General features: G+C 46.5%; 1 protein-coding gene and 1 non-coding gene across 2 annotated transcripts; both read right to left on the bottom strand.

Moving 5' to 3' along the window:
* Positions 1 to 3092: 3092 nt before the first annotated feature.
* TRNAQ-CUG (transfer RNA glutamine (anticodon CUG)) lies at positions 3093 to 3167 on the bottom strand. The gene has a single exon. It is a non-coding gene; the product is annotated as a tRNA-Gln (tRNA).
* A 745-nt stretch (positions 3168 to 3912) lies between these two features.
* LOC136513763 (lysine histidine transporter-like 2) lies at positions 3913 to 5658 on the bottom strand. Its single transcript, XM_066507734.1, has 3 exons — positions 4498 to 5658; positions 4318 to 4386; positions 3913 to 4221 (listed from the first exon to the last, which is right to left on the bottom strand). The coding sequence occupies exons 1-3, from the start codon at positions 5656 to 5658 to the stop codon at positions 4123 to 4125; spliced, it is 1329 nt and encodes a 442-aa protein (XP_066363831.1). The 3' UTR covers positions 3913 to 4122.
* Positions 5659 to 14509: the final 8851 nt, after the last annotated feature.

Below are 14509 nucleotides of genomic sequence, written 5' to 3'. Positions count from 1 at the left end.
GCCTCCACGATCAGATCACAAAGCCTTAATTTTCTTGCCACGTTGATTCTCTACTTCATTCTGAAACTCCTTGAACTTTTCAAATGTCTCAGACTTATGTCTCATTAAGTCATCAGTGAAGGTATGAAGTATTGGAATCCGCCTCTTGCTGTCGTACTCATTGGTCCACACACATCAGTATGTATGAGTTCCAGCAAGTCTACCGCCCTCTTAGGAAAACCTATGAAGGGCGTCTTGGTCATCTTGCCCAGCAGGCAAGCCTCACATGTCTCGTATGATTCAAAATCAAACGAAGTTAAAAGCCCACCAGAATGGAGCCTGGAGCCTCTTCATGCGATTCTCACTTATATGACCTAAACGACAATGCCACATATAGATAGGACTTAACTCATTAAGCCGAGGCTTTTTAGCACTTATATTATAGACAGGAGCATCTTTAAGATTTTAAATAAATAACCCATTCACAATGGATGCAGAAGCCACAAACATGCCATTTTTAGAGATCACACAACCATTGTCTTTACTCGCAAATGAATAACCATCCTTCATCAAACATGAAGGTGACACAATGTTTTAACTTAAACTAGGAACAAAATAACAATTATTCAACTCCATAATAAATCCTGACGGGAGGTGGAGTTGTATCATCCCGATGTTCAACGCAACAACTCTTGCATTATTGCCCACGTGGAAATCAACTTCTCCCTTTTCCACGCTTCTACTTCTTGTCATTCCCTGCATCGTATTGCAAATATGAGCAACCGATCCAGTATCAAATACCCAAGAATTAATATAAGAATTAGCAAGAAAAATGTCCGTAACATAAACAACAAGTGTACAAGCTGCGGGAGTACCTTTACTGCCGCGATCCTTTATGAATTCCAAGTACAACTTGCAGTTCCTCTTCCAGTGACCTTTCCCATGACAATGAAAGCACTCAGCATCAGCAGGTGGTCCAACCTTGAGCACAGGTGGGTTTGGCTTAGAGATCTCATCTTTAGCCTTGCCCTTTTTCTTCTTCCAAGAATTGCCCTTCTTTTTAAACTTAGGCTTGTTTTGGACCGCCATCACATGGCTACTGCCAGTACCTTTCTTGATATCAGCCTCTGCTGTTTTAAGCATGCCACATAATTCATTCAAGCCCTTCTCCGCCCCATGCATATGGTAGTTCGTGATGAAATTTTTATAGCTGGGCGGAAGAGACGCGAGAATAAAATCAGTAGCTAATTCAGGGCTAATTGGGAAGCCCAGCTTCTCCAACCTCTGAGTGTAACCAACCATTTTAATCACATGTGGCCCAACTGCTGCGCCCTCTGCTAGCTTCGTTTCAGCAAAAGCCTTTGAGACATTGAACCTTTCAGTCCTGGCTTGAGTCTGGAACATATCATTGAGCGCCACGATCATATCATGCACTGCATGGTTATTGTCAAACTGCAACTATAGATCTAGTTCCATCTCTAAAAATCCATTTCACTCGTCACGCAAAAGATTTCTGTAGTAGTGAATCATTTTTTTGCGAATATTTCATTTACCAACCACGCCATCCAATCTCTTCATCATCTTGGGGTTCACATGTCAACGGACTTGTTCTTGAAAAAAAACATATTGGGGTTCCATAACTGATTACCTTGTCACATATATCTCTGTAGCAATAAAATGGAATAACATCAGGGCATAAAATTCTAGCTAAGGAACTGGGCAGAAAAAACATCGCTACAATAGTATATCAAGTATGCATATTGCTGACCAGTCTACTTTTCAATACCAAAATGGACTTCTGTCTCTCCTGAGCAAAGTATTTCATTGACTGCATATTCAGTATAAAGGAAATGAAATTACGAGCAATAGTAAACAAAATGGAAGTTTTACGGATGAATGTTATATGCTGATTCTTACACCTCGTTGTTGGACCTCAATCGATCTTTGCAGTGCTTCTCTTTTTCTTAGGAGGTGACTAAATTGATATTTTTCTGGGTGGCAATAGTTTTTTCCATGGTAAACGTAATTGATTTGCTGTGTACATCATTTGGCAGGCTTGGTTCTGCATTTTACTTTGTAGTTACTTTAACAACCTCTTTATGTTTCCAGATCTGATGGATCTCTTCAATTACACCAGCAAAGATACCACACCTTCCTCTTGTTTTTTTTTTGGTAAAAAAAATATATTCAGTGATTCAGTCCCTTTTCATCACTCCTGACACAACTTGTGAGATGTTCGGAGCCAGTTTTCTTAGTTACTCCTACAGTTTTTTTAGAACATGGAGGCCTGAGCATTGGATGTATTTTCTGTTTCTGTGTAGTCCTGAATGGAGTGGAACATGGAGGCATCTTGAGATGATAAAGCGAAATAATTATATGCATAATTAGTATCACCGAACATATACATTCTATTCTGTGAACTGTACTTTTCACTTACTACACAATTTATGCATTGAAATTTGTCATTTGAGATTAGAAGTATTTTTCTTGTTGATGCCGCTGTTAAGATAGAAGACAAATGCTACCAACGTCAAGTCGTCAACTGAATGGGGCTGCTGGGGTGCTTCTGCATGTTCTACTGATGGGCAGTTTTCCATTCCAAGGAAACTCTGATCAGCAGATTTTGTCTGAAACTGACCTACTACGTTAAGTCGCTCAGCGAATTCTAGGTCCTTGCATGCCAACGAACCCGGCAATGGTGCACTATAAATTGTTCTGTTTCCACACTATGTATACGTTCTGAAAACAAAAGTTATTGTGTATAAATCACTAATATGTAAATATTATGTTAGTCCTAATATTTCATTTTCACTTATACCAATGATGCAAATTAATAGATCGTGTGTCGCTTTAACTTCATTAATGGCATCAACCTCATTTCGAAAGCCCTTCTTATTGGAGCACCAAATTGAATTAACATAGTTTTTTTCACCCATAGCAACGCACAGGCATTAGCTAGTAAATAAAAAACCCCCAACTCTTTTACATGTTCCTGCGAAAAAAGAAACTCTTTTACGTGCCATTTATTTACTGGTAAGAATTGTAAGATGATATGGAATAGGCCGCAATGTATCTCATCTGCGGCTCCATGTGCCGGTCCGTAAGGTCCTCTTTGCATGTTCCACCGAGATTTGAACTCGGGTGACTGGATTCAGAGTCCAATGTCCTAACCGCTAGACCATGGAACCTGTGTGTTTTCAAAGTGCCTCCAGGTCCATATTATCAGTTTCTGCAGCACAAATGCCCAAAAAGTTTCCACCAGAGGATAGAGCCTCCCCGTCTCTTTCTATGTGCCTTGCGCACACTTTTTCTGCACAGTGGAGACGTCTCCTAATCTCTTTCTTTCGGTGTGTATGAACGCGCTCGCGTATGGTGTAGATGGCGGGTGTGGAATGTGTGAGTTGCGTGCGTCCTGTCATATCCTCTCGGAAGAAAGAAGCTTATTACCAGGGGCGGACACAGCGGTGGGGCCCGTATCGCAGCAGTGGAACCCCTGTGGAGCCCTCGGCAAAGTTCTAATGTGTAGGGGGTTGAGACTTTCGAACAGCATTGTTGTTCAGCCCATGAAATATTTTCTGGGTCCGCCGCTGCTTATTACTATGTAAACTAGCAAGGAATATTGTGAAGTCCTCGAATTGATGAGGCAAGTATGTCTAGTTGTTAGGCTGAGCATGGTTGCCGTTCCCGCGATGCCATGCTTGACTTCACGGTCACTTTGTATAATCGTTTGGTTCTCCCGCAAATTTTGTGGGTTTATATGCGTGTATAAATATAATGCTTGGTCTGTGGTGTTGTAGGAACAACTTTTCATCACATATTTAGATACGTGCGTGCCGCACGGGCATGGCCACTGGTTAATATAAAAGATAACCAAGATGTAATCAAGAAAATATTCTCCATGACCGATATGACTCTGATTTAGATACATAGTATTAGCTAGACACTAGTCACAAAAAAAGTATTAGCTTGACACTAAATATTACATATTATATAAAAAAGTACTTATAAAGGGTCTGTTTGGTCACGTGTGTGGGAGAAGTGCTCGAAAAACGCATGTGACCAGGTACCACCTTCAAGGGCAGGATCCAAACACGCCAAAACTGAGTGTCCTGAAAGAAGTGGCCTGTAATTCTTCATGGATGCTTAAGAGTAGAGCTTATAATTCTTGGCGTCAAGGATTATTTGCCGGAGTCCTCCAATAGAGGCGATAATCGTCAGCAGCACGCCGATCACGATACAGATCTGAGCAAACAGCAATAGATCGATCGAGAACAGTAAGAGCATGGACAGTTAAAACTTAGATCGATAAAAGTAAGAGCATGGACAGTTAAAACTTACAATGTTAATGAACCATGTGAGGCCGTACTTCTTAGGCTTCCGCACCATCAGCCACATTATGCAAGGAATCTGCAGGCCATGGAAGAAAATTGAACTAGGTTGCATGCTGTGTGTAATAATATAATATATAATTAACAAGCAAGAAATAAACAAGCTCGATCATATCGATGGAAGTCTTACGAAATATGTCGTTGGCGCGAACCCGAAGCCTCCGAAGAATCCGAGCAGGCCGTCGAAGAAGGGGAAGGTCAAGCCGATGAACATCGTAGCGGCGACATAAGCTGAGCGGGACACGAAGCGGAGCCAGAAGCCCGGCGTGAACTGGTGCTTCTTGACGAGCACGGTCTCGATCATGTCGAACATGGGCATGGCGAAGACCTGGTAGCCGCCGATGACGTGGATGACGACCATGAGGTTGGCGGCGGCGATGAGCCACCGCGGCTTGTCGAGGGTGATGAGCACGTTGGGGTCGACGGAGCTGCCGAAGGCGTAGTACCCCGCGAAGGCGACGGAGAAGTAGCAGAGCGCGACGATGGCGTAGGCCACGACGACGCCGCGCCACATGGGCTTCTTGGACGGCTTCTCCGGGGTGGACGGGATGGTGGCCTGGATCTCCAGCACCACGTTGTGCGCCGCGTACGCGAACGACACGGTGCCCAGCGCGCTGAGCATGCCGAACGCCTGCCCCGACGTCGTGGTCGCCCTGAGGCCGTAGTCGATGGCGCCGGCCGTGGCCTCGGCACCCTTGATCGCCGACGTGCAGAAGGCGATCATGGAGTAGGCGAGGGACATGACGGCGGCGGCGCCCGAGACGGCAGAGATGGAGTTGAAGTTGGGGAGCTGGGAGAGGACGAAGTGCGGGCTGGCAAAGATCATGATCCAGAACGTGAGGCGGATGTCGTTGCAGCCGCGGCCCTGGCAGACGAGGTCGTGGAACTTCCTCAGCGACTGCCCGCCGGTGACCATGTACACGATGTCGGTGCCGACCATGACGATGATCTGCAGGGGCAGGATGATCCAGAGGCCCAGGCGCTCGCCGAACACGTGCTGCCCGAGCTCGTGGTACCGGTCGAAGCGCTTGCCGGGCACCATCTCGTGCATCTCCACCAGCTGCCACAGCGTGTACAGCGTGATCACGAACGACATCACGATCGCCACCGTCCCGAGACCCCATCCCAGCTGCGACATGGCGAAGGGGAGGCCGAGCACGCCGGCGCCGACCATCGCCGTCACGTTGTGGAACGCCGAGTAGTACCACTTGGCCGTGCGCGACGACGTGATGGGCAGCCAGTCGTCGAGGTTGACGCTCTTGAGCTTCTCCTCCTGCTTCCGTGCCTCCATCTTGATCTTGTTTGCCAACAACTAACGAGTTGCAGCTGCGGGGCGGTTTGATGATTTGATCTGTTTTCTGTTGTGGGGCTGTCCACGTGCATCCGGCGCGTATATTTATACACAGTCGTAATTACGATGGCAGAGAGACTAGGTTTCAGACGACTCATCAAGACCTTTGCTGGGATCGATCGGCTTTCCCTAGCCACTACGGCGGGAGAGAAACTGGGTTTCAAACGACTTGACAACAAAAGCACGTGCCGTGCCCGTCCCGTGAGCAAAGAAACATCGTCTCCTCGTATCCCCTTCGGCCTCTAGGTATACTTGGCCATCGGGCCGGCCCAGCCCGGCACAGCACGGGCCCGTGCCAGGCACGGCCCGGAGGATGTCGGGCCAGCACAGCACGCGGGCCTCCCGGGCCATGCCCAGCCGGGCGTCGTGCCTGACCAAGGGCCCAGGCACGGCCTGCTGGGCCGTTTTTTGGGCCGGGCCGGCACGAGAAGGCACGGCCTGCCAAGCATGCCAGGCTGGCCCGAGGCCCATAGAGAAGGGAAGGGGAGAGCAGGAGGCAGAGCGCCGCGGCAGGCGGCCGCCACCGCCGGCGCGCTCGCCCTGGAGGTGGGGCCGCGCGGGGACACCGCGCGCGGGAGGAAGACGGTTGCGCGTGCTTGAAGCCTTGAACCCTTGATCCGCCACCGGGGAGCGCGCCCGCCCTTGATCCGCCGCCTGGGATGCCACCACCCTGGATCCGCCGCCGAGGACCGCCACACGCCTCCTTGCGCGTGGATCTCGTCGTCCTCCACCTCCTCGCGCCGGATCTCGCGAAGCCGCCGGATCTGGATCTCGTCGGGGCTGCGAGCTCGGTGGATGCGCCGCCTACTCCTGGCTGCACCGCCGCCGTGGTTGGAGGGAGACGGGGCCGCGCTCGCTGCCGTGGTCGAGCCGCGTCGCCGTGGTTGGAGGGAGAGGGAGGAGGGGCGCCGCCATGGTGGGAGCGAGGAGGGTCGCCGACGTGGTTGGAGGGAGAGGGAGGGCCACCGAGGGAGGGAGAGAGGAGGTGGGGAGGCGAGGAGCCGAGGAGGAGGCGGCCGCGTGGGGAGGCGACTGGGGCGAGGTCACGAGGATAGGGTTCGGCCCTCGGGCGTGGCCGTGTCCGCGTGGGGACTGGGGAGGGGGCTGCGCTGCGCGGGCGGGCTGGTGGCCTGGTGCTCTTAGCAGGCCGGCTGGCCGGGCCGCTGTCGGGCCTCCCTCCATTTCTCGTGCTGGGCCGTGCTGGCCCACGGGCTTGGGGGTCAGCCCAAGCACGGCCTGAGCAGCGGGCCGGGCCAGCCCGGGCCCGAGTTTCATCGGGCCGTGCTGGGTTCGTGTCGGGCTTTTTTTCCGTGCTTCGTGTCGTGCCGTCGTACCTCGTGTTGCATGGCCAAGTATACCTCTAGGTCACCTCTCAAGTCCTCCCCCACCCCCCCAAACCCACTACAGACGTAGGCTGGAAGTAACCCAAATAGGTTTGCTAATAATATTGTATCAAATATTATTATAGCATAAGATCATGAATTAGGATATATTAATTTACAGAATGAAAGGTTAAAAGAAATAGAAAAATTAACATCAACTAGATGGAAAGGCATAAAATAATTCTCTCAACATTTTCTATATAATGCCACACCACTGCTAAGCAAGGATATAATAAAGCAATATTTGATTTTTTTTAATAAACTACCAGACTCTTTAGAAACTTTGATATTTGAAGAATACAAGAAAGAATCTTAAGGATATGTTATCACAAGCTATAACATTTGTGTTTAAACATCTAAGAAAAATATGCACAAGTATACAAGCCCAAAGTTCTACTCCCTCTGTCCCATCCCAAAATAAGTGTCGTTCTCGCTTCTCATGGAGTCAAAATTTTTAATTTTGACCAACTATATACAAAAAATATTAATATTTATAGTATATAATTAGTATCATTAGATAGATCATTGAATCTATTTTTGTAATAAACTTATTTGGAGATACAAATGTTGCTAATATTTATTATAAACCTAGTCAAAGTTAGAAAAAATTGACTGACACGGATACCATAGTGACTCTTATTTTCGAATGGAGGGAGTATGAAAAAAAGATCAGAATACGGGTTTTGCAATAAGATTGTGCAAATGCCTTTGTCATGTGGAGAAGAAAGGCATACTAATAAAGAAATATTATAAAACTCTAAGAAGAAAGAATCAAATTTTAGAACAAAGAAAAGATATTTCTTAAGAAGATTAGATAATAGAGCCTATTTTCTACACAAAAGAAATGCAAGAAGATATAATCCTAGAAAGACTTATGATAAAACATGCAGGTGTTTTATGTGTAACTCACCTGATCATTTAAGTAAACCATGTCCTAATAAAGATGAAAAGAGATACTCTAGCAAATATGAAGAACAAGAAAGAGAACTAGTACTGTAATAGATAGTGTCAATGAAAATATATTAGTTTGTGATGAAATAAAAGATGATGAGTCAATATATTCAATCATATAAACTGATAAAATAGAAAATGAGCTTTTAGAAGATGAAATAGATTTAATAGATGAGCTAGCTGGTCTAAAAATAGAAATGATGAATCAAGTAAAATATGAACATGATTGGATTAGAGGGAAGGGTAATTACAATATTAAATGTGCATATTGTGCATACTATCCAAGTCAAGACAATAGGTTTACATGCAGCCTTTGTTTAACGTACAAGCTTGTGCCTCAGCCTAAAACCAACAAACCAGAAGTGGAGACAAAAAAATAGAGGTAGAACCTGAAGACAGAGTATTGTCAAGCAGAATTAGAAATCTAGAGAATAGGATAAATAATTTAGAAGCAGAGTTAGAATAAATAACATATAGGCTTGCCCAAGATAACCATCCTAATACTTCAGAGCAGAAGCTGAAGGCTGTTGCAAATATAGAACAAGTTATTCCCAGTAATAAGTTATACAACAAGACAAAAGATACTACTCTCAGTAACTCTATGTGTTGTTTTGCAGGAATGAAGAAGAATGAAAACGATGAAAATAAATATGGTCACAATATTCCTTATGAGTTCCTTATCCCTAGAATAAGCTTTAAGATGGAACAAATATTATCATATTTCACGCAAGATATCATTGATCTCATAATGAAAAAAAATGCTGAAATACAACAAGAAAACATCCCAGGATATCCAAAATTATTTCATGAATCTTTATAAAGGAAATAAGAGACATCAAGGAATAGCATTCAATACTCATATTCTTCCATTACTCCACCTAGATGACAAGCTGGTCATCAAGTCTCACCACCCATATCTGATACTAAAAGCTGATATAAACTTAAAATATTTCAGAAGCATACAAAGGAATAATACCCAAAGGCCCTGTTAGCTTCTCTTATAATCTGTCTTGTTCAGCTTGTTTTTCAGCCGGAACAGTGTTTTTCTCTCATAACAAATCAGCCGGAGCAGTGTTTCGGCTTGTTTTTTCAGCGAAGCGACCGGGGCCAAAATATCTCCCTACGGACCATCATTGATCATGGATACCATACTATTTATGGAACATTGGAAGAAATCCAACACTCTGATCTGGGAAAAGCTATCAAAGAAGCATGTAAAAGGCTATCATATATGCAAGGAAGATACAAAATACTCATATTTATATGATATATCATTCAAATCCACCAAGATTTACGCAGCCAAAAAGGTCCGCGACTCATATGTATATCACCAAGGTGGTATCTATGGGTTTCTGAACACATGGCCCTCAGATTTGTCTTAAGAACGTGAAGAATGGTTCTCCATGAAAATAAATCATGATAACCAGAGAATATTTAATGAAGCTAATGAAATAGAAGGAAATGAAATATTAGATTCGTCAATATCCCTATATATCAATGGCGAGCTATAGAACAATACTTTTATATATCAATTTTCCGGCGTGGAGGACCTGCCCTACACTCCGGATTTGATACCTAATGCTATCAATTGTGCGAGTGGGGAAGACCCCCTAAGCCACATCCAAAAAAAAATATTTGAAAATAAATAAATAAACATATACATATTATGCACCACGTGTTCGTCTGAGACGTGCTCTGAAATAGTATATACTGCCAGCAACTATGCAGCGGCTGCTGATGCGGTGCAAAACCCGCTGCATTAGGCCTAATCGCCATGTGCGAGGCTGAACGCGTGCAACACAAAGACCTCAGTTACAAGCCACGAGGAAAGACGTTCCTCAAACACATGACACGAGGAAAGCGCAGGAGAATCCCGAAGGGTGGTCATTATTCGATCCCATGCAATTAATAGAATATTAAATATATGCGGTGCGTGACAGCTGTTGTCCAGGTGTACAACAATAAACCCTTCGATACTGGTAAAAAAAGGCTCGACATCAATCGACCTGTTAGCTGGTTGGTTTTTGGGCTGGTTTGGACTGACTGGTGCTGGTTTATTGTGAGAGAAAAATACTATTGACAGGCTGGTTTGGGCTGATCGAAACCAACAAACGAACAGGCTAAATGAAGGAGCAGCAAGAGAGGAGGAAGCTAGAGTCCAGAAGCACAGCGCGAGTGTGAGTGAGAGTATTGTAGTCCTAGTTTCCCACTTCAACGTGTAGTCTCTGTAGTCCTGAGCAGGAGTAGTGCCTCGCCTGTAGTGATTTTTTTTTAATTTTAACCTTTTTTTAATATAATTTCAAATCTAACATTGATGATTTTTTTTAAACTAACATTTTTCACCGCACCTATTGCTCTGGCGCGGCCAAATACCTGTGCCGCGTCACAGGGCTGACGTGCCGTGGGGCGGCCGGGGGGCCGTTGACGTGGCCGGTCCTGCCGCGCCACCCATCATGGCGCGGCAATGCCGCGCCCTGATCTGTGGCGCGGCAGAACCAGATATATACCGCGCACGACCCGCCCGCCCGCACGCACCCTGTCTTGCCCGCTCGCCCGACGCCCGAACGCTGCCGCCGCCGCACGCGCCCGCCCGTCCACGCCGCGCACGCGCCCGCCCGGCCTCGCCTTGCCCCGCCCGCGCCCGCACGGCCCGGCCTCGGCCGCTCGCCCACATCGCGCCCGGCCACTCCCGCCGTGCCACGAACGCCGGCGCGTCAAGGCCGCCCGCTCCTAAGGGACCTCCCTCTCGATTTCATATTTTTTTGTTATTATGTAGTATAGTTAGTATTTTTTGTATCTACTATTAGTGTCTTTGACCAAATTTATATAATAGCGTACTAATATTTATGATACTTTCGTAATAAACTTATTAGGAGATAGAAATATTGATACTCGAGAAGCAAGATGTGTATTTATTTTGAGACGAAGATAGAAATAATGATACCGTTTTTTTAGTTTTGATCAAACTTAAACATATTTGACTACTCGAGAAGTAAGATGTGTATTTATTTTGAGACGGAGAGATTACTTGTAATTTTAGAACCAAATTTTTATATGGATGTATTATATATTTATTATCTAGTATACTTAGGACTTTGGGTTTAGAGATTTAGGCTAGTTAGGTTAGTGAATTTGTTTGTGAACTTACTAATGTTAACTTGAATTTTGTTAATTTGAATACTCTAACGCTTTGTTTATCAATTTATAATAGGATGGCCTCTCCCACGCAGCACCCGTTGTACCCCATTCTGGAGGTGGAGTACGACGACCAGCACCGAGCACACATCTTGAGTGACAACGACGCAGAGGTGTCCTTGCCTCCTTTGAGGCCCCGCACTCACACCAGGGCGCATCAGTGGGACGAGCGTTATACGCCGTACATACGGTGTGCCGACTTCCTCGAGCTTGTCCATGTTGTCAACCACGGTCTTCCGCCCCTTGATTCATCACTACTTACTGCAGCTGTAGACATGTGCGAGTGCATTCTTTGTACGTAAACTTTCTTGTAACAAATTGAAGGCAACTAACAGTCGTTCTATTCTTATAATAGGTGGAGGCCTGAGACCCACACGTTCCACCTACCTTGTGGCGAGATGACCTTGACGTTGCAGGACGTGAAGGCTATTTTAGGCCTTCGGTTGGGGGGACTTCCAGTGACATGGATAGTTGACAACGATCACTAGAGGGAGCTGGTGGCTCTGTTTACTGGTTTTCTTCCACCGGACGACGATGCTTTCAAGAAAAATAAGTGAGTAATTCAAGCCTATTTAATACTTACATTGCTTTACAGCTGGCATCGGGTCTCATTTTCTTTGATCAATTACAGGAAAAGTTCCGGTGTTTCGTCGTCCTGGATCACAGAGCGCTTTGAGTACTTGGACCCACAAGCTGAGGAGGCACAGATGGACAGGTTTGCTCGAGTGTAGCTCTGGCACTTTCTTGGTGCTTTCCTCTTCCCAGACGCCTTGGGCAACACCATCAGCTGGATCTTCCTTGACATACTTCGCCAGCCGTGGGAGAACATAGCGGGGTACAGCTGGGGCAGCGCAGTCCTGGCATGGACATATCGACAACTATACGTTGCCTGCTGTCGCACCTCAGGACATGCGAACCCTGGGGGTTGCTCCTACCTACTCCAGGTTTGGTGTTGGGAACGATTGTCCGTTGAGAGGCCCCTTAATAATGGTTTACCGGTAAGTACTTCGATTCATTATATTCTTTCAGGTAGTTAGATATGATTAGATTATTTGTTGCTAATTCATTATCATGTTCAATGCAGCAATGGAACGGGCATGATACACTCCCTACAGCTCTGTATATCTGGACAGAAGCACAGTTAGTTAGAGGGAATGCGTAGCGCAAGTATAGGGAGTATACGGACGGTCTCGACATCTTGACACAGCATCAGGTTACGCTCTCTATACTATCGTAGCAGTGTCTTCTTCGATGTACACTATATCACAACCTAACACAATTACGAAATTTCAGGTGTTTTAGTGTCATTGGGATTCTCCGGAGCTCTAGGACTATTTAAGTCCTGTCACTAGGGACGAGTCACATGAGTATTGCTGCGACGTCCCTCTTATTTTCTTCCATGTGGTCGAGATTCACTTGCCCATTCGGGTCTGCAGATAGTTTGGAAGAATGATAGGCTGTCCATCACTGCTTTGCTCCACCAATCAAGTATTGTACGGGTGCGTTATCGATTAATAACAATGCTATAATTCAGATGTGTGTTTGGTACAACTAATATCGTTTTGTTGTAGGTTTGACCGCAGGAAGAGGTACAAGACCAAGGATTGGCGCGTGACACACAGCTCGTACATCCATTTGTGGCAGACTAGGGTACCACATGCGGTCCTTGCGGGTCCTCCATATGACCAGCACACCTTCGATGAGTACATGCGGTGGCTTCACAGGTCTACGAGGACACATATCAAGCCTCCGTACACTGACGTGGTGATTGACGAGGACTCGGAGGAAGATGTCATCAAAGATGTGTACGACGTCAGCACTAGGGAGGACACACAGCTACAGAGAGCCCCGCTTCAAAGATACGTGGTAAGATACTTGAATGGTACAATTTGTTATCCTTTTGGTATTAAGTATGCATACTAAAACTATCCAACCGCGTTTCTGTATCTAGGCGACACAATTGTCAAGGCTGTCCAACGAAGCAGCGTTCCCGCTTCACGAGTCTAGAGGGCAGGGGCCAGGCGTTCTCGTAGCTTTTATGGAGGTAAACATAAACTTGTCCGTTTCAAAAATATTTCTTTATTGTATATGCGTTTGGCTAATGAACTAACTTTAACGTCTATTTATGCAGAAGGTGAAGAAGAGCTGCAGGAAGCTAGCTCAGAAGTTGAGCTGCATGGACACTCCTTATGAGGAACCGCCACTCCCCGCGTGGACGGGTGGCACGTCTTCAGCCTCTTTGAGGACACCAGCCGGCTCTTCTCAGGCGATGACGCAGGGTGCCACTTCCGCGGTGCGTACACCACCATATCATAGCGCTGAGAAGGACCCTACAACCGAGGACGACGATGAACCCCCGGGCTTCCGCGGACAACATGGCCAGTGGGACGAATGGCCGCAGGACGAGATCGGTATGTCTCAGCTAGGTGGTGACCCGTTTGGCACCCAAGGAGCCTCACAGGTACTAACAAAGATAGTTTGTTTCAGTACGTAGGCTCCATGAACTAACGATCATAAAGAATTATAAGTAATCGTGCGTATCATATACCTGCAGGGTACGAGCCGTATGCACCGTCGACGCGACCATACCGACGTTGGCTACACTCCCAATGTGTTGCCAACAAATCCGAAGAGACAGAGGCGTCCGAGGGATCCTTACACTCCTGGGTCTTAGTTTGTTTAGGTCAAACGAATATTGACATCCAAAACTTACGGGGTTATTTGGTTATGTTATGTCAAACTTATGTCAAAACAATGAATACGTTATGTGGCAGCTTGTCAACTTGCTTCTTATTCGTTTCGTTGAGTTGCGGCAGCACTGCCGGCGAGATTAAGTACCTTGTGTTCGTAATTGATTAGTTAAAATGGTATCTGGACACCGGTGGTAATTTTTCGTAATTGATTAGTTAAAATGGTGCATAACCGTATTATGAAAGACGAAAAACTAATCATTGGCTTATCAAATTCTCTATTCGACCGTGAAAAAACTCAACAATATACTGGCGCGACGCGTTTCGATTCTACCATCCAGGTAGCCCGGGCCGGCGGCGGGCGCAGCGGCCAGGTGGTGTGGCTGCTCGTGCGGTATGTTTGGTCCAGCCGCGCCACGCAATACGGCGCAGCACTACCGCGCCAGGGTTGGTGGTGCGGCACTGCCGCGCCATGGTCGGTGGCGCGGCAAGACCGACCACGTCAGCGCCCCCCCCCCCCCGGCCGCCCCACGCCACGTCAGCCCTGTGCCGCGCCACCATGCATGGCGCAGC

Source organism: Miscanthus floridulus, chromosome 16 (assembly GCF_019320115.1).
Source record: "Miscanthus floridulus cultivar M001 chromosome 16, ASM1932011v1, whole genome shotgun sequence".
Classification (NCBI taxonomy): Eukaryota; Viridiplantae; Streptophyta; class Magnoliopsida; order Poales; family Poaceae; genus Miscanthus; species Miscanthus floridulus.
Note: the sequence above shows the minus strand (reverse complement) of the source record. Positions and strands in the feature narration are given on the sequence as shown.

What these genes read in the sequence shown, in the direction of transcription:
- LOC136513763 (XM_066507734.1), bottom strand. Translation starts at nt 5,658, where the DNA reads ATGGAGGCACGGAAGCAGGAGGAGAAGCTCAAGAGCGTCAACCTCGAC. An exon ending in TCGCGCCAACGACATATTTC is followed by an intron (nt 4,387 to 4,497) that starts GTAAGACTTCCA and finishes CATGGCCTGCAG; the next exon opens with ATTCCTTGCATAATGTGGCT. An exon ending in TCACATGGTTCATTAACATT is followed by an intron (nt 4,222 to 4,317) that starts GTAAGTTTTAAC and finishes CTGTTTGCTCAG; the next exon opens with ATCTGTATCGTGATCGGCGT.